Source organism: Panthera leo, chromosome B2, assembly GCF_018350215.1.
Source record: "Panthera leo isolate Ple1 chromosome B2, P.leo_Ple1_pat1.1, whole genome shotgun sequence".
Classification (NCBI taxonomy): domain Eukaryota; kingdom Metazoa; phylum Chordata; class Mammalia; order Carnivora; family Felidae; genus Panthera; species Panthera leo.
Window position 1 is genome coordinate 120,421,385 of NC_056683.1, and position 24,099 is coordinate 120,445,483.

Here is a 24,099-nt window from a genome sequence, read left to right on the forward strand (position 1 = left end):
ATAATGGGGCCAATGCACACCGAATAGCATGGGGGGACTGACACCAAGTTTCTTGCTGCTGGGTGCAGACTAGTTCTTCCAGAAGCAAGACTGGTAACAGAGAAAAGTGTGTTGCCTTAGAGTTGACAAGAGATGATTGTAGCTTAGATGTTCAGAGTAGACCTGGAGACACGTAGACAGATTCAAGAGTTAATTTGGAGGTAGGGTGTCTGGGTGGTTCAGTTGGTTGAGCATCCAATTCATAATTTTGGCTCAGGTCATGATCCCAGGGTCATGGGATCAAGACCTGCATCGGGCTCTGCACTGAGTGTGGAGCCTGCTTAAGATTCTCTCTCTCTCTCTCTCTCTCTCTCTCTCTCTCTTTTTCTTCCTCTCTGTCCCCTTCCCCAGCTCACAAGTGCTCTCTCTCTCTCTCTCAAATTAAAATAAAAAAAAAAGAGTGAATTTGGAAGTAATAACAACTACACTTGCTTGTGAATTGGGAGTTAGAAGGAGAAGAGGTGGGCCAGAGCCCAAGATGGCTTCCTGGTTTGACCTGTTGGTTGAGTGATTTTATAATGTTCAATACCCTGTGGACAAATATGTACGTGGGATTCAGCAGCATTTATTTGGGATTTAAAAGCAGGGGAATGAATGAAATCAGGTAGGGAGGTGAAGAGAAGAGCTGAAGAAGGAGGAGTAGTCCTGGGACCTGGGGAATGCCAACATCTAGAAGACAGACAACAGCAAAGGAGTTGGAGAAGGAACAGAACTGAGATGTGTACAGAGTAGACTAGAAATGTGCATAGGCACACAATTATCACAGGCTGAGCAAGGGCTATTTAAGCCTGTCATTGTGGCGGGGGCGGGGCGGTTAAAAATGATGTTCAGCTCTAGGAAGTGAAGCAGGTCAAATAAAGTTGGTCTGAGTCTCTTCCTACCAGAAATACCCAAGGTATTTTACATCTCCAGGATCCTGGGACATAGGTGACTTCAAAAAATAAATCTAAAAAGGATTGAACATTTAGATGGAGGAGAAAATAAAAGGGCAAGAACCCACAATAAAATAAAAGTAATTCATGAGCATAGTGATCATAAACCATTAAAGTGAAATTAAATTAGCAATTTATCCAGCTAAGTAAAAAACAAATATTTAGCACCAGTACATGGAAGATATTTCTGTAGGTAGTGGGAAGTACACACACACACACACACACACACACACACACACAGAGAGAGAGAGAGAGAGAGAGAGAGAGAGAGGGAAATAAGGACAACCAGATGTAGTTATATAGTTGCCCCCAAGAAACCCAAAATTCTGGTGATATCTCTGTTATCTATTATTTATTATGCAGTGTTTTAGTTTTTACGTGCAAAATGGCTTTAAAGTAGTCTCTCATAGTGGCTCCTGGGTGACTCAGTTGGTTAAGCATCTGACTCTCAATTTCAGCTTAGTTCATGATCTCATGGTTCGTGAGTTCCAGCCCCACATCAGGCTCTCCTCCTCCTCCTCCTCTGTCTCTGCTCCTGCCCCACTTTTTCCCTTTCTCTCAAAATAAATAAATCAACAACAACAACAACAACAAAAAAGGTACTCTCTTATAAGATCATTCATGTGCTAAATTTCCACATATTTCCCCCCCATGTGATCTTGAAATCCTCAGCAACATATTTCTCTATGACAAGGAGAATCGGGTCAAATTCTCACATTTTGATAAGAATATTGTATTACTTCGTATCTCTATCTCCCACTGTTCATTTTATCTATTATTTTTTAAGTTTCTTATTTTATTTATTTTTGAGGTGGGGGAGGGACACACAGAGAGAGAGAATCTCCAGCAAATTCCACACTGTCAGCATGAAGCCCAGTGTAGGGCTTGAACCCACCAACTGTGAGATCACAACCTAAGCCAAAATAAAGAGTCAGATGCCTGACTGACTGAGCCACCCAGGCCCCCCAATTTTATCTACTTTTGACATATTGATTAGCTTTTATATGTTTTGGCAATTGGCCTCTGCTATTCATATAAAAAAAATAAACGACATTGAAGAATGAAACACTTGTAAGGCAGATTGAGGGAGGCACCCCAGGAGTGGATTTAGAGCGACACAGGGCAGCAATGAGGGGATACTGAGTCAGGGGCATGGCAGAATAGATGCTGCAACTGCTTGAGTGGCAGAAGATTGCCCTTGCCACTTCGCCCTCTCCTTCCCCTCTTGTTTCCCCCCTTTGTTAGCTGGGAGATAGTGTTTTCCTACCAAAAGAAAGACTTCTTGACATACCAGATTCCCTTCCTTTGATGCTCTATCATGTTACTTCAGACAGAGTCTGAGGTGGGCAAGTCACAAAGCCTGCTCCTTATACTGTGGGGGAAATGCTCCTGACGGAAGAGAGATCCAGCTTCTTTGTCCACTTTCTGGACTTAGCTTCATATGCTGATTCTTTTAGTCAGCGTTCACGGGACACGGACAAATTGGGATGTGTGCAAAGGGTCTGGAAACCATCCCAGTTTGTCAAGGTCCCTCTAGATACCCAGCAGCTAGCACTGAGTATAATTCCTCAGAGTTACAATAACTTTATTTCCATACGAATTACTAAAAAGTCTTTTTACAAAATTACAAGTGTAAAAGTTTTTTTTAATTAATTAATTTATTTATTTATTTGAGAGAGAGACAGAGCATGAGCAGTAGAGGGGTAGAGTGAGAGGGAGACACAGAATCTGAAGGAAGCCCCAGGCTCTGAGCTGCCAGCACAGAGCCCAACATGGGGCTGGAACTAGTGAACCACGAGATCATGACCTGAGCTGGAGTTGGACGCTCAACCAACTGGGCCACCCAGGAGCCCTGAGTTTAAAAATTTTTTTATATATCACAACATTATCTATCTATCTATATCTATCTTTCTGTCTGTCTATCTAGGGAGTTGGCCTTTAAAATCTTAAAGGGTGCAGAGGACATTCTATGACCCTATTCCCACACAGGGGGCATACCAACAGGGGTGATATATCACAGAATTAAGCTAAGGGCTTAACTGTGTGTATTTCATTTGAGGGGCCTGTCCTCCCTGAGATATGCTTTAAGGGATCCTGATCAAAACAAATTTCACTCATCTTGGTGCTGCTCCTTGTTACTGCTGAAGTTCCCTTACAGTCTCCAGCTGCCCATTTGGGATTTTGAATTCCAATGAGCCCGTGGAAGGTTAGTCCCTAATCACCCTAGATTGTAGCCCTGTGACACCTCAGGACTTCCACGACAGGACATTTTCCTGGTGCTCATTTACCATAAAAAAAACAGTGAAGAGACATAAAAAGTGGACTTTTTTTTTTTTTTTGATGATGATGATGATAAAAGCAAGACATTATTCTACGGATGCCAGAAGGTAGAAATAACTTGTTCAAGAAATCTGGCCATGAACAGGAGGAAAGAGTGCGTCGCAGGCAGGTGGGGTCTGCCTAAACACAGATGAGAGAGTTTGGGCAGCTCGCTGGACCCAGAAGCAGCAGCCGGTCCTGAAGGAGAGGGCAGGATGAGGAATTCTGATGAATGCCTTTTCAAAGAACACCCAGCCCTGAAGTCAAACACCCTGCACTTCACATTCATGGTGACGTTTAGCATTTCCAACCCATTTGCTCGCGGCCTTGCTCAATGGGGGCCTTTCCTTAACATTCAAGGAAATGGCCCCAAAGGGGCCACAGGGAACTCCCAGCCTTTCGTGGACATCACAGAAATGGCAACTACGTGCAGAGTCACACCTGGGACCCGCAGTGCCGCTGGGTCATGCCTACTTCTCTGCCTTGCTGCTTCGCTAGGTCCAGCAGCGTCCCTGTTGAAGCCACGACGCCTGTGCTACAAGGTAAGGAAGTAAAAGCATTTGCGGAAGATGCCATCACAGCCACGGGGCCTCACGTACGTGCACTGAGACCCACACGGAGGGCACAAAGGGCAGGAGCCTCCCCAGGCGAGGCGAGGCCACAATAGCTGCATTGTCCGCCGCTTGTCGTGACTCACATGAAACCACGCTGTCACTGGCTCGCACACGACACAATTTTCCATAATATTTGCGTTTCTGCCTGCCCTCTGCTTTCCTCTCTTACCCCATATGTCTGTTCCAGCCTGGGTACATAATGGGCGCACCATGAACACTTGTCGGCTCACTAAATCCTACAACAGACGGCAAAACGTGCACACACAGGTTCCTCTGGCAGGCAGCCAGGGAATTGGACGGCGTGCCCCAATGCGAATGCCTCTGAGGTTTCAAAGACCCCCCACTTCACGTTTTGCTCGGGGGGAAAAACTTGCAGTGGCCCCCAAATGGCCTTGCAGATGTGGTCTCCCCTTTCTCCACTCCTCCTCCCTGAATATCTTCCATCCCAACTCATCTTTCAAGAGTCATCCCAAGCGCCACCTCCCCCAGGAAGGCCACCCTGCTCGGCCTTATTTTGCGAGCTTCACCCCTCACCCCCCCTGGGCTCCTGCCGCCCAAAGAATGTGTTTCTAGTGCACCTGTCATTGTTCAAGGTGCTCACTTATTTACCCATTTGTCTCCACCTGTTGAACTGAACGTCTAAGAACTCTACTTTCCTTATGTCTGTATTCTCATCTGTGGTCTCTGGCGCAAGGTAAATACTCAGTAAATGTTTGCTGAGTGGTGGAATAAATGAACGAAGGATAAGAGCCTTCCAGAACACTGATCCTCGGTCCTCACCTCCCCAAGGTTTTGTGGGCAGACTAAGATTAAGGCACAGTATTATGGAATGGTTAGCATTTACAACTTCATATTTACATAAATGCTTAGCATTTGAACAGCCTAGCATTAGCATTTCTATAAAGCTTTCAGCCCTATTTTTAGCCTGTTAATATAGCACCACCGGAGACACCGTAAACCGTTTCGTTATCACTCATATATTTATTCTTTATGAAACGTGCGCCCCGTGTTCTCTGGCTGTTCAGACTCACTGTTTAGCAGCACCCGTCAGGGACTCGGGTTTTCAGCCCCCACAACAGTCTCCAGACACCGGTTCCTCCCAGCCCATCCGGACTACTTGCTGTTTCTGGAAAATGCCATGCACTTTCCCAGACTTGTGCTTCTCTTCCAGCTGTTCCCCCTCAGGGTATGTCTCTCCCCTAACTTCAGAGTCTAGGGGAAACCTGAGTCATCTCTGAAGATACAGTTTGAATATTGCCTTCTCTACAAAACCTTTCCAGACGCCCTCTGGTTAGCATTAATCTCTCTCCTCTCTCTTGCCTTTCTGTCCATGACCTGACAGCACCCTGGATCATATTTAGTTGCGCCCGTCTCCTGCCTTAGATTGGGAGCGCCTTGAGAGTAGGACTGTCGCCGTCAAGGGACAAAACTCATCAAGGGACCCACACAGGGCCTGCCAGGAGAGCTCAGTACAGACTCCTGGTTGTCACGTGGGGGAAGGGCGCTGGCCCAGAGAGCTCCCCCAGGCCCAGAGGGTATGGCCCCTGGAGAGTTGAGGTGTGCTGCTTCCACCAGCTGCCAAAGGTCCCGGATGCTGCCTCTGGGCCCTAGACCACGTGTGGGGCCCCTGGTGGTGGTAAATACTGGGCACTAGCCTGCATCTAGTCCCCCTCCCTGCCTCCCAATCCCCCTTAGCATACAATGAAACTCAGCCCAACCGAAAATTTGGCCTCCCTCTCTACCTGCTGTTGTTTGGCCTTTCGAAAACAAAAACCGATAGAAACTTTGCTTTCTTTTTCATTTTTCAAATCTCAGGTTTGATTTAGTAGTACGTATACAGCCACACTTTCCGGAAACCAGGCTTCTCCAAATTCCCTGGGCTAGGGAGGTACCCAGAGGGGACGCTGCTTACAGTGGCTTATTAGCCCTTCCCTTCATCTTGCCCTATTATTAACTCTCTTTTTCTGCCTGATTATTCACAGGACTTCCATTCTTTTCTTTCTTTCCTTTTCGCTTTTTTGCCTTTCCGTCCTTCCTTCCCTCCTTCACTGTGAGACTTTCGCCGGGATAAGTCTGGCTACTTGTTTCTTCCACACTTTTCTGCTTCTACTTGGGTTCTTCTACTCAGGAAAGATTTCTTCTAGTATTTTGGGTTTCCCCCTATTTGTTTAGTAATAATTATTTATGTGTTACTTATACATATTCATCTCATTTCCCGCCTGTATCTTTTTTTTTTTTAAATGTTTATTTGTTTTTGACAGAAAGAGAGCACGGAAAGGCGAAGGGCAGAGAGGGAGACCAAAGCACTGAGAGCAGAGACCCCTTCGTGGGGATCGAACTTACAAACCATGAGATCATGACCTGAGCCGAAGTCGGATGCTTAACAGACTGAGCCACCCAGGCGTCCCCACTCTCTGTCTTCTTGTCCTGCTTATGTGCACCTAGAATAGCCTCTCCTACGTCGCAGATCTCAGAATATAGTTCTGCTCCGGCGGCGTTAGTGTCCTCATGCTCATGACAGGTTCACACAGGCCTGTCCTGTCTGCACCTGTCCTCAGCTCTGTCTTCACCTAGATTTGTTCTCGTCATTGGGCGTTGTCCTAATCTCTTTTTTCAGAGTCTACTCTTACAAAATGTATAGAGAACAGAAAACAGATGCTTTCCAAAAATGTATGTATGTTTCCTATAAAAAGAAATCTTAAAATGCATCCTTCGCCTTTGTATTTAGAACATACTTGCCAGTGGCCAGATTTGTTGCTTTCTCTGTATCCAGCCCCCAGATCAGTTATGATATTTTTGACCGTAGGAAACCAAAACCTAAAAAACAAGGCTTTAAAACATTGTGGCATTCGCTGTTTAATTGGTGAGAAGACCGAGTTGAGTTTGGTGTCTCCAAGGATTCATACTCTATTCATCCTTCTGTTCCTGCCTCCTCAGAGGGTTGGCTTTTGCCCCTGGTTTGTCACCATAGGTGCAAAGAGGCCGCCACAGCCCCAGGCTTAAGATTCTCTCGCTACCAAATTCAAAGGCAAGTGCCGGTGGAAGAAGGCTTGCGGTAAGGCCTCTTTCTTTTTTTCATGGAGGGAACTTTCCAGAAGCACCCTGGAAGAGGATGGGTTTCAGAATACGCTAGCCCCGAAATGTGGTGCCTTGGCTTATTGAATGCTTTAAGCTGAAGGAGTTTGAGAAAATGGCAGAAGCAGGAGGGTCCCTCTGGCCTTCTCCCTGCCCTTTCCCCCTAAAGCAGGTGACACCCTTACATGGGAGGTGCCCTCCCCACACCCACAGGAAGGGAACAATCTTATCTCTGAAGACAGAGAGAGACCACGAAGGATCCGAACAAACAGGCCTTGCCCAGTCTCCCCAGTTCACGACACTTACCTCACACACCTTGACCTGTCATATGCTCCGTGGCTGTCCACGCTTCATCAAACAGAGCATAACAACACTCAGGTTTAACCATTTCTTACTCTTTAGTTCCCGAGGGCTCCCGTGTCATGTAGAACTCGCATTAAATTCACGTGGATACTTTTTCCCTCTTAATCTTCGTCAGTTTAATTTTCAGACCTAGCTGAAGACTTCCCGTCATGTCTCATTGGCCAGAAGCAGAGGAAGGTTCCCTGGTCAGACTTGGCTGCAAGGGAGCCTGAGATGCGAGTCTCTGAATATTTTAGCTCCCCAGATAGGAAAGGCAGAACATGAGAAGGGAGTTGGAACAGCTGTTGGGTTTTCAGTGTCTTACATACCTTATTCTAGCCACCCGGCTGCCGTCGAGAACTCCTCTTAGCAAGACCGGGGGGAGCACTTGGTGTGCAGAGCGACTGGCCAAATTTCTGATCCCTGGAAGTAATTTTTCTGGTGGGATGCCATTGGACGGAGGAAGGACTTGTATTGCTTCCATGTTTTGGTCCCCTGACTAGGAAGAAGAGATACCATTCCTGCATGATTTAAAGCAGTCTGGAAAACCAGTACGGGCAAAGCTACAACTTCTGGAAGGCACCATTCCAGTGGCTCATCCAGGCTTTGTCCCTTCTTAACACTGATCTCATGTTCCAGAACTCGGTGAGCCGCTGCCGTTCCTATCTGCCCAGGGTTGCTGAAATCTTGGAAACTGTAGCCCCTGAGAGAGAAAGAGAAGTAACGGCAACGGGATGCCTGGGAAGATCGGACCGTGCGGCAAAGCTTCGACCCTCTGCCAGAGTGGCCCCAGGGGTCTGTGGCGATGTCTTCCCTATATCTGGCTCCCGAAAATCCTCTCCATTAGGGATGTGCAGTGGGAGCTTGTGCAAAGCTAAAATGTTACTGCCTTTTATACATCAGGCCCGTGTTTGTACCTAACTTTGGGTTAAATGCTAACCCATTGATGAACATATCTGGCTTGTACGCTTTTGTGACTTTACCTCTCTTTCCATGTTTTTATGGATATTTTCAACAGTTAAGGGGGTGTGATCTAGAGAACAAACCAGCAGCCACGTCACCTGGAGACGTCTGAGGACTCCCCCACGGAGATTCTCAGTGTGTGCGAGCGCGAGTGAGCTATGGACATGTGAGAATTCACAAAATCTTTAATTAGTGAACGTTGGGAAACATAGTAACACGTGTATCTGTACTCGAAGATTTCAAACGTATGCAGATGTGATGAAAAAGTTATAAAAAAAGTTCAAGTTCCGGTGATGGCACAGTAGCATTCCTTCAGTCTATATTTTCTTTTTTTTTTTTTTTTAATTTTAAAATGTTTTTATTTATTTTTGAGACAGAGAGAGACAGAGCATGAGCAGGGGAGGGGCAGACACAGAATCAGAAGCAGGCTCCAGGCTCTGGGCTGTCAGCACAGAGCCCAACAGGGGGCTCGAACTCACAGACTGTGAGATCAGGACCTGAGCTGAAGTTAGAAGCTTAACCGATTGAGCCACCCAGGCGCCCCCCGTCAGTCTATATTTTCTAATCAATAAATTTAAGATGGCAGAAACTATTATGTGAGGATCTAAAGTTGTTTAAGGAGTTGTTAAAGGGGTCTACATACTTGAAAATGACTGGGAATCATCTGTAGTGCATTTAAACATTTTAAATTGGGAAAATACAATGGGAAGAGAACAAATAATATTGTAAAGGCTGTGGATGTAAAGCTCTTAGGAAATGCACTTTGTTTACTAAAAATAAATACCTGCATGGCCACCTGGATGTTAAGGGAGAAGTGCATGGGGCAGGTTGATAATATACAAGTGGACTATGGGAAAGAGAGAGAGAGAGAGGAAAAAAAAAAGGCCGAGATGTTTTATATAACATAAGGGAAGAATTTTGACCTGTGTGTGGATGTGTGTATGTGTGTATGACAGAGAGAGTTCAAGAAAGACTGGCGAAGAATGCCCAGAAATGGAAGAAATGGAAGAAAAATGGAGAAATGGAAGAAAAGGTCCAGACAGGTTATCAAGTTGTGGGGGAGAGGACGGGGATAAGGGAACAAAAGGGCCACAGGCCTACAGATTTTAGGAAAGTTGGTTTACAAGAAATTCCCTATGGTAGATTTGACAGGATAATTTTAAAAATGGGCTCACCAAACATTTATTTGGATGATAGCTGTCTGCAAATCGTAGTAATGATCCACAAAGAGCTTATATGAATGGGATTTGAGAATGTGAAGGAAAAAGGGGCCATGATCCGCACATGGATCAAAGCAAAGATAAGAGAAAAAGCCTAATTGTAGGAAGTGAAGGTTAAGAATCCAGTGGAGACAGGAAGTTGATCAGAAGAACAGCCAGGCTCCTCAGGTATTCTGTGTGTGCACAGCGAGGGCGGCGAGTAAGAAAGCATGTGGACTTAGCCTCATGGGGGCTGGAACTGTGTTTATTTAAATATTAAAATAATGGGGGCGCCTGGGTGGCTCAGTCGGTTAAGCGTCCGACTTCGGCTCAGGTCACGATCTCACAGTCTGTGAGTTCGAGCCCCGCGTCGGGCTCTGGGCTGATGGCTCAGAGCCTGGAGCCTGCTTCCGATTCTGTGTCTCCCTCTCTCTCTGCCCCTCCCCCATTCATGCTCTGTCTCTCTCTGTCTCAAAAATAAATAAAAAAAGGTTAAAAAAATTAAAAAAATTTAAAAAAAAATAAATATTAAAATAATGGTGGCCCCATGAAGCTGGAGGATTTTGACATGCAGATAAGGTTTTCTAGAACTCTCTAAGTCTGTCCCCACTACCATCATTTTCAGAAACTTGCTTGGTTTCTCTAAACTGATATGGTCTCTTCCTAAGAATGCTTCCTCTCATGGTACTTAGCACACAAAGGTCTTGTGATATGGTCCCTGCTTACATCTTCAGATTTCTTTGTCGTCCTCTGCCCTCCACCCTTCTTTGAACTCTGTGCTCTCGTCACACAGAAATAGCTGGAGGTCCCTGAATGTGCCATTTTGTCTTCTCAAAATTTGTACGCAAGCTATTTTCTCTGCTGATAATGCTCTCCGTAAATGCACTGCCCTCAGTTATACCTTCTTGACTCAACTTCACTCTACTATCTTCCAGAATCCATCAAAACCTGGCTGAGCTGCCCCATAGGCATTAGTATGGCATTATATCCCCGGCCACCTCCTCCATCTTGGGTTTCCTGAACGCGTGTCTCTCTCCACCAGTTGGTAATATGTATCGGCATTGCATGGATGTCTCTTATTCACCCTGGACCCGGCTGTAGCACGTTTGCTAAACGATCATCTTATAATTATTTCGATTCTGGTAAAATCTACGGACATGGATAATGTCCTACATATTGCTTTTCACTCTGAAGCATCCAGCATGGAGTAAGTGCTCAATATGTACTGAATTCCCATGTTCTTTAGCTGAACAAATGCTCATTTACTCATTTAACAGCTCAGCATGTACTATGCGCCAGCACCACGTTGGGCACAGATGGTAACAGGCTCATCTGGATGAACAGTGCAGTCAGCAGGATGGTCTTTATGAGCACTGTGTTGAGAGATTTCCCAGGTTACATCTGGATTTGGTAGCTCAAGATGGTGGTACTTGTCCCACATGCACGTGATCCCCGATGGAAAAGGCATAGCTCCTACCTCTTACGGACAGTCTTTTCCAAGCCCACAGTGCTTGCAGTCCTCTCAGAGCTCTGACAAATGTACAAGAATGTGTATTTTATCCAGGAGCTTATAACCTTATAGCAAAAGACGCGTTGCATGGAAAATCAGGGAGCTAGCTAAAATCGAATGCAATAAAGTTCTGAAACGAGTTAAACAGGTACCCCAAATCAAAGATCAGATAACAGAACAGAGCAGGGAGTAGAGACATTGGTGCTGGATGGTATTACGGGTCAAGTGGGTAAAACCGTGGATTGGATCATAGGATACCGACACTCTGATATTATCCATGCTACCTGGAGTGAGTCCCTTTTGTTCTGTCTAGGAGGTACCCGTGCTTAAGGTGAAGGTACAGTCAGGAATCAGAGTGCCTGATTAGTTACCGGCTACATGTCCCTTAACCTTTCTGTTCCTCTGTGTCCTCATTCCTAACATAGAGATAATAATATTACCTACTTCATAAAGTTGTTATGAGAATTAATGAGGCAGAAGAATGTGTTGGGCATGGTAGTAAGCATTTGGTAAACGTTCGCTGTTGTTCTCTTGGCCTCAGTTTCCTTAACTGTGAACTGGGGGTAGTATTACCTCATTGCGTTATTGTAAAGATAAGAAGGAATAATAGTAATAGAAACATGTGACCCACAATAATCATTCAACAAAAATCTGTGTCGTCTGGACCAGTGGGGTAAAATCTCCATGACACGGAAATAAACCTTTGAAACAGTCTCTCTTACTGATAGCAAAGGAAGAAAAATGATACCTTGTTTCCAGCATAACAATTATGCCTTTTCATAAATTCTTGAATTCCTTTGTTTTTGGTAGTACCTACATAATTGGGTTTACACCATGAAAAATTCTTCCCGTGAGTTTGCCTGGGGTTTCAACAATCTTGTTTCCCAATGGAATTGAAACATTTTATTAGCTTGGGAATGCTCTCTCACCACAAACTGATCTTAATCACAATTTATTTCTCTGTTCTTAAAAGTCTTGCTGGGGCACCTGGGTGGCTCAGTCAGTTAAGCCTCTAACTTCAGCTCGGGTCATGATCTCGCAGTTCGTGAGTTCGAGCCCCGCATCAGGCTGTCTGCTTTCAGCATGGAGACCACTTCAGATCTTGTCTCCCTCTCTCTTCTCCTCCCCCACCTGTCTCAAAAATAAATAAACATTAAAAAAAAAAGTCTTGCACCGCTGAGGCTGCGATGCCATTTCGGGCTGGTTTCTAAATTAACATTGCACATTTCTCCCAGCACCAACTTCCACAAAGTATGGAAGCAGGTGCATGTAGAACAAATTTTGGAGAAAATTATATGGACATAACCAACAGCCCCAGAGTCTGCCTAACTGTGCCAGGCAGACCTGAGTCATGAGTGTTCCGGAGAAACAATTACTTCCAAGGGGAGCACAATTTAACAGCTTAAAGGTGAATTACACTTGATTTACTCAAGGAAAAAAATACTCCTGTAAGTCAAACAAAGGACTGCATTTTTCTCCCTGATATTTTGGCAGAACAATATAAAGTAAGGGATTGTTCGAAAAGAATGAAACCTACTGAAATTAAAAGGATGTAATTAATTATTTTAGTTTTATTATTACTCCTATACCTCAATTGTATAGAAAAATTAGTATATCATTGAAGTATAGCCACTTAGCAAATGTATAAATGAGTGTGCTGTGTTGTGTGTGTGGGGTTTTTTTTTTTTGTTTTCATTTTTTAATTTTTAATTAATTAATTTTTAGGATCCTATGGGATTAGCAGTACTTCCTATAGGAAGTAAAACGGTACCAATGAGCCAAAAGAAAACAAAATTAAATTTTAAAAAACATGTATGATTTTATGATTTACTGTAAAGGTTATATAGCTGACTCGAAGTTTCAGCTGGGAACTATCTGGGGTGATTTCAAGTCCTTTGCCTTTAACGGAGATTAGGTGCCTTCTGAGGGAAGACAGGATGAGAAATTATCCTTATTTGGTATTTGGTCAAACAGCCCCTTGAAATGAAGCCCATTCTAACCTTCCCCCCCTTTCTCACCGTATCTTGGTATCTTTTTACATGGCTTTTATTCTCTATTTTATTCAATAACTCATCTTCTTGGGGAAGACTGTGCCCGAGGAAACCATTGAACTAGGGAACCCAACTCTGCTCAATCTAAGAATCTTCTACAACGAGTTCTGGCTCACATCTGAGTCAGTAGGTGTTTTGCTGAGAAGCAGAAACTAATTGCACACTAACAGGGGGCGGGGGGCAACTGGGAGCTCTCAGAACTTTTTAAACCCTGAGGCTAATTATTACTTGGTTCCTACTACTGAGAAAACGCTACCTACAAAGCCAGATTCAACAACTATTATTGAACGAGAAGACAGTCCCACCTATCTATGGCAATTAAACATTGCATTTTCAAATTGGCTGACTCCCCTTGGATTTACACATTTAAATTGGAGTTTTCCTCGGGCAGCTACCGGGTGGGTTTATTTTGAGGTGTTTTTGGTTTTGTTTTCATTTGTTTGTCTGTCTGTTTTTTTTTACCTGCGAACATAAGATTTAGCCCACCAAAAAGTACCCCCTTGAAAATTCACAAACAGTAGAAGTTAAGGACTACCACTAGGCCTGTTCCTGGGATCTCAGAGGCCTCAGCTACTGCAAGCAATCTGACCAGACTATGGGTGATATTACAAATATTTCACAACGGGGATGGGGCACTGACCCATCAGAAGAGGCATTAGCTGTGAAACCAGCTCAGGCACAATGTGTCTGCTGACTGATTTCAGTCCTCTGGGTCAGTCACACCGCTTGAAGGCTTCATCCATGTCTGCCAGGCCCTGCCTCCTGCAGGCTCCCTCCAGTGCATGTCCGCAGCTGTGGTGGCAGCCAGGGGGTAGCCTGTGGAAGCAGCAACCTCTCTGCCCTCTCTAGGGCACAGCCATTTCAAAGGGAAACAAGAGCCCTGGCTGTGTGAGCCCAACGCTACCCGGAGTCTGTGGTGAAACAGCTTCCGCCATGTTGGTTCAGAGCCTTCTCCCTCCCTAGATCTCAGAGAAGCCATTTGCCTGGCCCTCACAGTCACAAGGAGCCTCAAACTAGGCTTTTGATGTGATTTCCAAGTGAGGTTAAATGTACAGTCATAGAGATAAGCTGACCGAAGTGAAAAGGGAGATAATCATCTTTAAATCTGTTCTTATTTCCAGACAAAAGAGTCGACAGTCTCTCAGAGATTCACATGTCTATCAATCCTGCCATTTCCTTGGCAATATCAAGCTGTATAGAATATTTTTTTATTGTGATCAGTCATCAATGTGTTAAATGCCCGTGTTTTTAAAGCACAATAATCTGTGTCACAGGTTTTGCCACTTTTTAATGTAGGGAAAGCCTGGGAAAATGCTAATGGCTAAGGCCTGGGTCTTCCCAAAATGACTGGTTTGTTATTAGACTTGCCCTTTTCACAACCAAGGCTCTGTTAAGAGGTCGAGTTCATTGGCCTGACTTGCTCTTCCCTGGGGACAAGTTTCCTTCTAAAGTCTGCTCAACTCTCTTACAGGTAGACTCTCCATCGGGCTGCCCAAGGAAGCCTGAGAGAGCTGGGCCTGACTGAGTTCAAGGGGGCCTGGTTCAGGCTAACCCTGGGAACCCAAGACTCAGTAGGAGCATAGTAAAAATGCCCCACCCTCAAAATCATCGTCTGCATAACCAGAGTAGTGACAGACCTGTGGTTTGCTAATGTGGTCCCACCCAGGACCCAGCTCAGGACTACAGGAGATGGGAAGGGATCAGGGAGCAGCCTGCCTCAGGCTCTTCCTTTTCTTCACCCCCCTTTCCACTAAAGAGGTGCCATGATTACCTCTCTTACATACTGACCACCTATTCAGCTTTTCCTTTGTCGAAAGGAGTTTCATGGCTTTAAAGAAGTTTGAAAACAATTGCCTTTGGATACTCATCTGATTAGCCCAAGTGTACATTTCTTAAATCTCAGCCTGCGGCACCTTGGATTTAGAAGGGTCTCAGGGGGAACGAAGCCCAGCCCCTTCAACTGGGCCAGTGAGTCCAGCCAGTTATACTGATCTGGGTTCCAGTGCATCGGGCAGCCGGGGCTCCATTGCTTGAGAACTTGCACTCATACAGTGAATATTGTTCTTGGTCTCTGATCCTTTGGGCAGGTGCTGGTGGGGTAAAAAGGGCCTCAAGAAAACTCCTCTTAACCTGATCTGAAACATGAAATTGGAGGGGCGCCTGGCTGGCTCAGTCGGTTAAGTGTCAGACTTCGGCTCCGGTCATGATCTCACAGCTTGTGAGCTCGAGTCCCGCATCGGGCTCTGTGCTGACAGATCGGAGCCTGGCACCTGCTTCAGATTCTGTGTCTCCCTGTCTTTCTGCTTCCCCACTCATGCTCTGTCTCTCTCTCTCTCTCTCCCCTTCAAAAACAAATAAACATTAAAAAAAAAAAAAAGAAACATGAAATTGGAAGAGTCTGGAAGACCCATCTGCTGAGACAGAGGAACAGGCATCCAGCCCCCCAGGCCAGAGACCTCAGGGTGAGTTTTGCACCAGCCCTGCGAGAACCTGGGCCAACCACACATCTTCTCTCACTTGTATGAGATGTTGTAGCATTGTGCTTTTCTAATATCACCCACACAGCGGTCGGGTATAGGCACCAGGATTATGAATTGAGCTTAACGCTGCCTATAAGGTCGGTTATAACATGCCCGTGAATACTAAAAAAAAATTACTAAAAACATACACGCTTTATGTCGTAACTGATTGAAAATGGACTTAAGTTCGTTAGCTTGTAGTCACTGGAACAAAGAATTCTTTCCAGTTTCAGAGGAGGTTCCCTGGGCGAGATCTGCCAACACTTTTATTGGGCGTAAGAGCGTTAGGAGGCGCTAACATGGAGTCTGGAAATTTTTGTGTGGATTTGTTTCTCAGTATCTCACATGATCTAATTACTTTGTCCTGGGTTGTATGACTCATTCGTCTTTGTGCTTTAATTTCCCCATCTAGGAATACAGAAAAACTTGTATCTTCAAATGCAGGACTAGGATGGTAATTATTGAGCATACGTAAATACTCTGGATTTCCTGGATGAAACTATGGGAATGTACAAAGCGGTCAAAAGAACGATTCGACACACATCATTTCATTAAAACCTCAGCATTTTCATAAAACAGACTACAGTATAATCCCAAATCGTACAGCGAGCCTGCACTATGCCTTCCGTAGGTACAAGTCCATACACATAATTGCCTTGGATACCACGACACGTCTGAGACAACTTATGAAAATTTGTACTAAAAATCCTAAAATGTTTGTATCCATCTAAATATAAACTCTAGCACAAATCAAAGCTTTATTCATTTAGGATTTGGGGGAGACGTTTAGGCTTCCTTTCTTTTCTACGTAATAAAGGTTCATTTACAATTAAGTTAAAAAATAATTTACCGTGTTTATTCATTTTATCATTTCTTTGGAACACGGTTGCATTGTCAGTTGAATCTTGTGCCTCTCCAAACACTAACACCTGTGACCTTCCTTCAGGATGACCGTGACCTTGCGCAATTTAACCTATTAAGAGTACATGGTGCTTTCAAAGCCATATCAGAATTAAATAGTCCATATTTTTAATTGTTGCCATGGAGGCCCCTTCAGGACAAAGTTTCTTTTCATCCTCTTTGTGACGTTCCCACGGGCTATTTAGCGAACGCTTTTGTTGACATGGCCACCTGAGCAAGCTCGGCGGTTCAGTCTTTCAGGAACTCAGAGAGAACATTGCAACTCTTTCCTTTACCCTCAAATACAAGCTTCCCTGGCCTGCTTGGAGACGTAGGAGCCAGAGAGCACCCTTGGAGAAAGGGGTAGTTCTGCTTAAGCGAGGGAGAGGCCGTCCTGAAGGATGACCTCAGGTACTCATTCTTGACCAGAAGTGGGGAAGTAGGAGGACGCTGAAGGGGGAAAGGGCAGGGAAGAATGACAGCCTCTCATTGTGGAAGAGCCAATCCATGCCTCCGTCAGAGGGGTCGTGGAGTCAAGTCCAAGATCAGACAGACCCACGAGGCAAACGTGGTTTGATAGATCCACTGCAAGGTGAGAGGCACATGCCTTTTGAATCAGTTAGTGTTCTGGATTGTTCATGAAAATTGGCCATTTTCACATTGGCCATTCCAATAAATGGCCTGGGAATCTATGGTAGGCATGGTGAAGGGGCACAGAGCTGAGGAAAGCTTCAGAGAGACAATTATCTGTGTTCGATTTAATTTCCTATTACGATTAGTTTCCATTCCTTTGGGAACCAACTAACAGAGTAGGAAAGGCTAGCCAAGAGCTTGCAGTGCGTTTGTGGGAACTGTAAATGTGGAAGTGAAGGAAAGCATTTGCTGTAGCAAAGATAACTGGAATGAATTAAAACTTTTCCCAGTTTCGCCTCCAGAAGGAAAAAGGATTCAAGGACCCTCAGTTTGAAAGGCCAGTTTGACAGTTAGGCAGGAGCAAACGGAGCACAGGTTTGAGGCTTCCCTAAGGCTCAAATGCTCAAATGCATTACCAACTAGACGCTGGGAAGTTAAAAAAGAAAGTTGGTGTTCATTGATTACGTAACTAACAATTTTCCAGAGCCTGCTTAAAATACTGACTTAAAACATGGTGGTTCTCCATGTTCCCTCCTTACAGATTGCCCATTTGTGGCAATCAATGAAAAAGTGTGTGTGCGCGCGCGGGTGTGTGTGTGTGTGTGTGTGTTTACACATGTGACTCCTTTGCCAGTCACTCTTCCCCAAATGAAAAAGAGTTACACATTATGTCAACACAGTCCACGGACCCATCGTGCCAGCAGTGGGACTTCAATCTCCACGTTACAGCTCCTTGCCTCTCTTCCTCCCACCGGATCCCGTTCCCTTCTCTCCACGCACCGTGCACGCTCACGTGTACACACACACACACACGCGCGCGCGCACACACACACACACACACACACACACACACGCGAGCGAGACCCGAGCACAGCTTGCTCCTCCAGCCGGTCGGCGCCTCACTTTACCTCTGGCCCCGGGAGGATGCCGGCTGCCGCTGGCCGCGCCGCTGCCGTCCGTCTCGGCCGCTCTCCCCTTCGGGTTCAGCAGAGCGGGGCCCTCTCTATTTTCAACAGGTACCATGGTCGCGGAGAAGTTACAGCCGCTCCCGCGGCCCCGAACCACCCCGGCTGCCCCCCGTGACAGCGGCGGTCACTGTCCCCATGGTAGCATGCTTAAAGAAGGGTGGGAAAAAAAAAAAAAAAAAAAACAACTTCGGGCAAAGCCAATGTGATTTGTAACCAACTTTGTTTCTATTTCCGAAGGCTTTGCCCTTTTCGGTGACACAGGCTGTTGCTATTTGCAAGCAGCCTATCAGAGGCAGTGGGAGGGCCGTGTCTCCGAGGATTGTTTTTGCCTTCAGATGCGGAGTTGGAAGCAAGGGGTTAAAAGGCCGGGGCGCTCAGGGTTTGGCAAGCTGGGGTGGGGGGTGGGGGGAGCTCTTGTATGCCCCGCACCTTTGAAAAGAGGCAGAGAAGAGAAACCTGCAGATTTAAAGGGAAGCTGAGAGGGACGGCCCAGAATGTTCACAGATGGTATCACTTAATCTTGCAGAGAGGGGGACAATTTATGCAAAGACATACCAGAAGGAAAAGTGTGGCAGTTTTTCAGCAAGGCTGTTACTCCAAGAGTCGTGATACTCACCATTTAAACAAAGCATAAGACAGCTTTGCTGTTTCGGCCTGATTTTGCTCTAGGTGAGTGTGGTATGCACTCTTCCTCCACAAGGCCCGTCAGACAGATCCAGGCCCGAGACCAAGCGTGCATGAACTCATACTGCATAGATTCTTTCGACTTTTTATACCCTGGGATGATCGCAAAGTAATCCAGTTTATTTATGCATAGTTGTCTTTATGAGAGGAACCAACCCCCCCCCCCCCGCAACCCCAATCTTCGTCAGGTTGTGTGATTGCCTGCTTGTGGGAGGAGGGTGTTTCCAATTCAGAGACGTCAGACCGATGACCCATTGTGTGAGTGTGGTGGCCATAGACTCGGAAACAAAACCAGGGAGTGAGAAGATTTTGCCCCCCGATTGGTGAATATGATTTAGATAAAAAGGTCTTACAGAGTTGTGATATTTTACCTTCGGCTGTATGTTTCAGCAAGTCGTGTTTCGCGAAAAATCTTAGGAAATTGGGATCGTTTTAGAAAATCATTAGGCGTGAAAACGAAAATTTACGGAGCACTTATTATGTGCCAGCAATTGTGCCGAGGGTATTAACTCAGATGATTCTTTTCTTTGGAGATGATTCTTTTGAGAAACGACAACAGCAACAACAACAACTTGTGAGGCAGGTACCCGTGTTACAGAAGAGGCAATGGACGCTGAGAAAGTTGCCTCAAGTGTCACAGCTGCTTTAGTGGCGGGGCTGAGACTGCAAAGCCAGGCAGCCTAATGTACTCCTACATCCGAATTTCCCAGCCTTTCCTTCTCTGACTTTCTTGGCTTCCTTCCCTCATCAGCCTTTCTTGATTTTAGGAAGAGGCCGTGAAACATGCCCTTTTGACCTAGTCACTTCCCTGGACGGAGAGGCCGATCTGTGCTGTCGGCAGAAGCTGAACCACTCTGGACTCACTTTTGACGCCTCGGCTGGATCATAACACAACTGTGAAGTAACTTATCATGTGTATCTTTCCTTCGCTCATCACCAGATCGCTTTATATTTGTCTTATCTGTCCAGGAATCACATAGCGAATGGAAACAAACCTGTAGGAACTCGACTAGTATTTACCGTGCACCTGTCATATGTGTGCTGACCCTGCTGAAGCTCTCCAGATATCGCCCAGCCCCCTCCTGGTTCAGAGGTGAATATACCCCCGGATCAGCTTGTCCCCACCGAAGAATGCGTAGTGCGATGATGCTTTAGTTTTAATTTGTTCCCGGAAGGTGTTATGATGGTAAGAGCTGTACTTTTTATCTGCGACACACATACATCTCTCATCGGCTCTCCATATTCTCTTTGCTTCTACCTTTAAAAAATTTTTTTTAATGTTTATTTATTTTTGAGAAAGAGAGAGAGACGCAGCATGAATGGGAGAGGAGCAGAGAGCGAGGGAGACACAGAGTCCGAAGCAAGCTCCAGGCTCCAAGCTGTCAGCACAGAGCCCGAGGCGGGGCTCAAACTCACCAGCTGTGAGATCATGACCTGAGCCAAAGTCAGATACTTAACCGACTGAGCCGCCACCCGCGTGCCCTTGCTTCTCCCTTTTCTGCTCAGAACCAGTGACCTCAATTGGCGGGGAGTGGTGGAGGGGAGGACATATTCTTGCACTTGGTCAATCGCGTAATCGCCTTGTTTAATGATCCCGGGGCCCTGCGTCTCCTCCAGTGGCTTGTGGGCATCATGAAAGTGTCAGGGTGTTTGCTGTAGTCTTTGATCAGAGAGAAGACAAACTTAATTCTAGAATTCTTTAAGTCTGGTTAAAAGCAATTCTCACTTTACTTTCTATGGTCGAACTCTACTGGAATTCCTAAGGCATAATCCAACAAGAAACCAAAAGGAATGAGCAAACAATGTGACTGACTACCTCGCCTCCTGGTAGAACTAATTCTGTTCCTCATTCCGTTGTTGCCCTGATGTGAGCCGTGGCTATCCCGGTCTGTCCTGTGCTCGCCTTACTCTCTTAACTCCGAGCAAAGGGAGGAGATTCCTTTCACCTGGGCTACAGGGGAATATTCTTCTGCCTAAGTTTCCTGAAGTAACCTGTATTTCTTCATCATAGTTTGCACATTTATAATTTATAATGTATTTCTTGGTGTAGATTGATCAACTTTGCCTTTTCTGCTAGATAGCAAGCTCTACGAGAGTATGGAGCATGTTTCGTTCATTATGGTCCAAGTGAATATTCAGTAAATATTTGCTGGCTAGCAGGCTGATCCCTGTAAACGCAACCGATGCTAGCACTGTTCGAATGCAAAGTCCGAGAGAACACGTACCTACGTCTGGGTGTGCCCTCGTCCATCTCTGTCCCCCCAGGTCCTGGCACAATACCAGCCATGCTGTATAAATCCTTGATCATATCTGAATATCGTATATCTGAAATAAGCGAGTGCTCACAAATGAAGCTTTTAGTGAGCTGAAGACCTGTTTAGTTTTTATGTATCAAAACCCATTTGATGATTGCCTGTAACACTCTGGCCTTCCTCTCTCATTTCCGTTAATATCTTTGGAGCAAGTATCACCATCGGCTTTCTGTCCCTCTTCCATGGAGTTTGAGCCACTGCTATCCTTAAAAGCTGTTCCCCCCCCCCCCCCCCCAAGAAATAGATCTTAGCAGACAGCACACAGTTTGTTCCTTATAACCCCAATAATTATGCCACACACCGTTTTAGACCCCCTGCTTGTAGATCATGCTGTGGAATCCTAAAAGACATATCATGGCTGATAAATTGGCAAGATAGGTAAGAGGGGACCAGAGACAAGGCCGGAAGCATTGCCAGGCACATGAATGTCTACTATATTCCAGGCCTATTTTTGTGGCGAGTTTTTTTTTTTTTTTTTAACATCACAACTTTGTGAAGTAAATACTATGACCCCCATTTGCAGAAATTGAACTTGAGAAGTTTATGAGCATGCCCAAGATCAAAAAGTACTTTGCAATGTTTTATCATGAAAATTTGCAATAACACAGGAAAACCTAGATTCTATAGTCAACATTTTACAACATGCTTACTCTTTGACTTATATGTCCACCCCTCTATCCATCCATTGATCCATCCTAGTTTTCATGAATTTCTTTTTTTTAAATGTTTGTTTCTGAGACGGAGCGAGCCTGTGTATGCTCGCACAAGCAGGAGAGGGGCAGAGAGAGAGAGAGAGAGGGAAACAGAGGATCCAAAGCAGGTTCAGAGCTGACATCAGAGAGACTGATGTAGGGCTCAAACTTGCGAATCTCAAGATCATGACCTGAGCCCAAGTCGGATGCTTAACCGACTGAGCCATGCAGGCGCCTCAGTATTTATGAATTTCAAAGTAAGTTGAAATACTTTGGGATGTGTATCATTCCCTAGAGTTCAATATTTATTTTAGTTCTTTTTTTTCCCCTTTGAGACATTTTACATACAACAAAGTGCACAAATCCTAAGGGTACCATGACATGATTTCATGTGCACAGTCCAAAGCTCTGTTAAGTTACAGAACATGCCCATCATCCCAGAAAGTTCTTTGTTATCTCTTCTGAGTAAATTCCCATTTCAGCCTCTGGAAACAACCAGTGCTGTGGGTTTTTCTCACATGGGTTACCTTTGCTGGTTCTGGCTCTTCATACCATGGAATCATAAAGTATGTACTCTCGTAGAAGGCTTGTTTCACTGAGCGGAATTTTGAGATTCACCCATGTTTTTATGTGTATTCTGTTCATTCTGTTCATTTTATGTGTATTATGTTCATTCTGTTATTGCTGAATAGGATTCCATGGGTGACGATGACACGGTTTATTTATCCATTTTCCTACTGATGTGTACCTGGACTGTTTCCAGTTTGAGCTGTTATAAATAAAGCTGTTATGAACATTCTTGTACAGGTCTTTTTGTGGAACATAAAATTTCAAAGCACAGCAGTCCAAGTCCATTTGATTCCAAAACCCACATGTTTTCCACTACACCCCGTTGCTTCTCCCCAGTGTATCCTACGGCACTGTGTTTATGTGCGATGTACCTCTGGAGTTTTTTAATCCTAAAATGGTTCATTACAGTGTAAGCACAAATGGGGAAATATGATCTTTAGAAAAAAATTACCCAGATACAAAGTCAGCTCTTCCTTAGCCCCGGTCCGATCAACTACTCAGCTTGGTACGATTTTTTGGAAAGATAGTTATTATATTACCTGTTTATACTACCTAAATAACTTCTTTCTCTTAAAAGTTTTCAATATAACTTTGTTTCTTATATGTAGAATCTTACCAATCATTACCTATGGATTCAAGTTCCTCACATAAAAGAAGCACGGTTGAATTTATTATAATATATTTTCTGGGTAGAAAATGATAAACCATTAAGACAGTTTAGCAATAAAATCATTAAGGACAGTATAGCAATAAAAACTGTTATTTTATTATTGTGAATGAGAAAATCAGAGTAGAAAATTGCATGCTGATTACCATTATAATAATTTTTAAACATGCATGTGCATAGCGGTAGAGATTAGAAAGGAACTTGTAAAAATTGAAAGTAACTGACAATGTTGGAATGGTAATCTTAGGCCACGTTAAGAAATTTAGACCAGTCCTAATCATGTGTAAATCATGTGTAAAAAGTATTTTCGGAAGAAATGTTTTCTTAATGTTGTGATAACATTGTATAATATATATACATGTATATACATATACAATATATATAATATATAATATATAATATATAATATATAATATATAATATATAATATATAATATATAATATATAATATATAATATATAATATATAAGTATCCATCTAAAGAACCATTCTTCAGATTTAGGGCTACTATATATTATTGTGCAATTTAGACATTGCACAATAGGCGGACCATTCCCATTCACAGCACAGGTTGGTTTTATTTAATCGTAAAACAAATTTTCCAGAAAACGATACTTGAAAATGTCATGGGGGGGTGGGGTGCGTCTGGGTGACTCAGTTGGTTGGGCGTCTTACTCTTGATATCGGCTCAGGTCACCATCAGGTCATGATCGAGCCCCGCATCAGGCCCTGCCTTAAGAGCATGGAGCCTGCTTGGGATTCTCTCTCTCCCTCTCCCTCTCTCTCTCTCTCTGCCGTTCCCATGCTCACGTGCTCGTGCTCTCTCAAAATAAATAAATACGTTTTAAAAAAACATCATGAGGAAGGGGCAGCTTTTTCTAATTTGCACAAAGATGTATCTGAGCAACTAAGAAGGCTGTTCAAATTATAGTCTTCCTTTAAATTTCCTTTTTGATTTGTCTGGCCTTCATCTGCTTTTTTCCCGCTTGGCTATACAAATGAGTGCCTTTCTTCATTCCGTCAGCTATTGTTCCTAATAAATCATTTCTAATTTTTAAATCTTCCTCAGTACTCTTACACGGTCTTGCAATGGATCCTTTTTCATTTGTG

The 24,099-nt window shown here is 44.5% G+C and overlaps 1 protein-coding gene across 1 annotated transcript in view; it reads right to left on the minus strand.

Moving 5' to 3' along the window:
• The window catches only part of SLC2A12 (solute carrier family 2 member 12), a 58,832-nt gene extending 40,601 nt beyond the window's left edge, over positions 1–18,231 (minus strand). The window contains exon 1 of the mRNA XM_042939882.1: positions 18,005–18,231. Within this exon, the coding sequence (XP_042795816.1) occupies positions 18,005–18,119 (115 nt within the window). The 5' untranslated portion in view covers positions 18,120–18,231. The remainder of the gene's footprint in view (positions 1–18,004) is intronic.
• Positions 18,232–24,099: the final 5,868 nt, after the last annotated feature.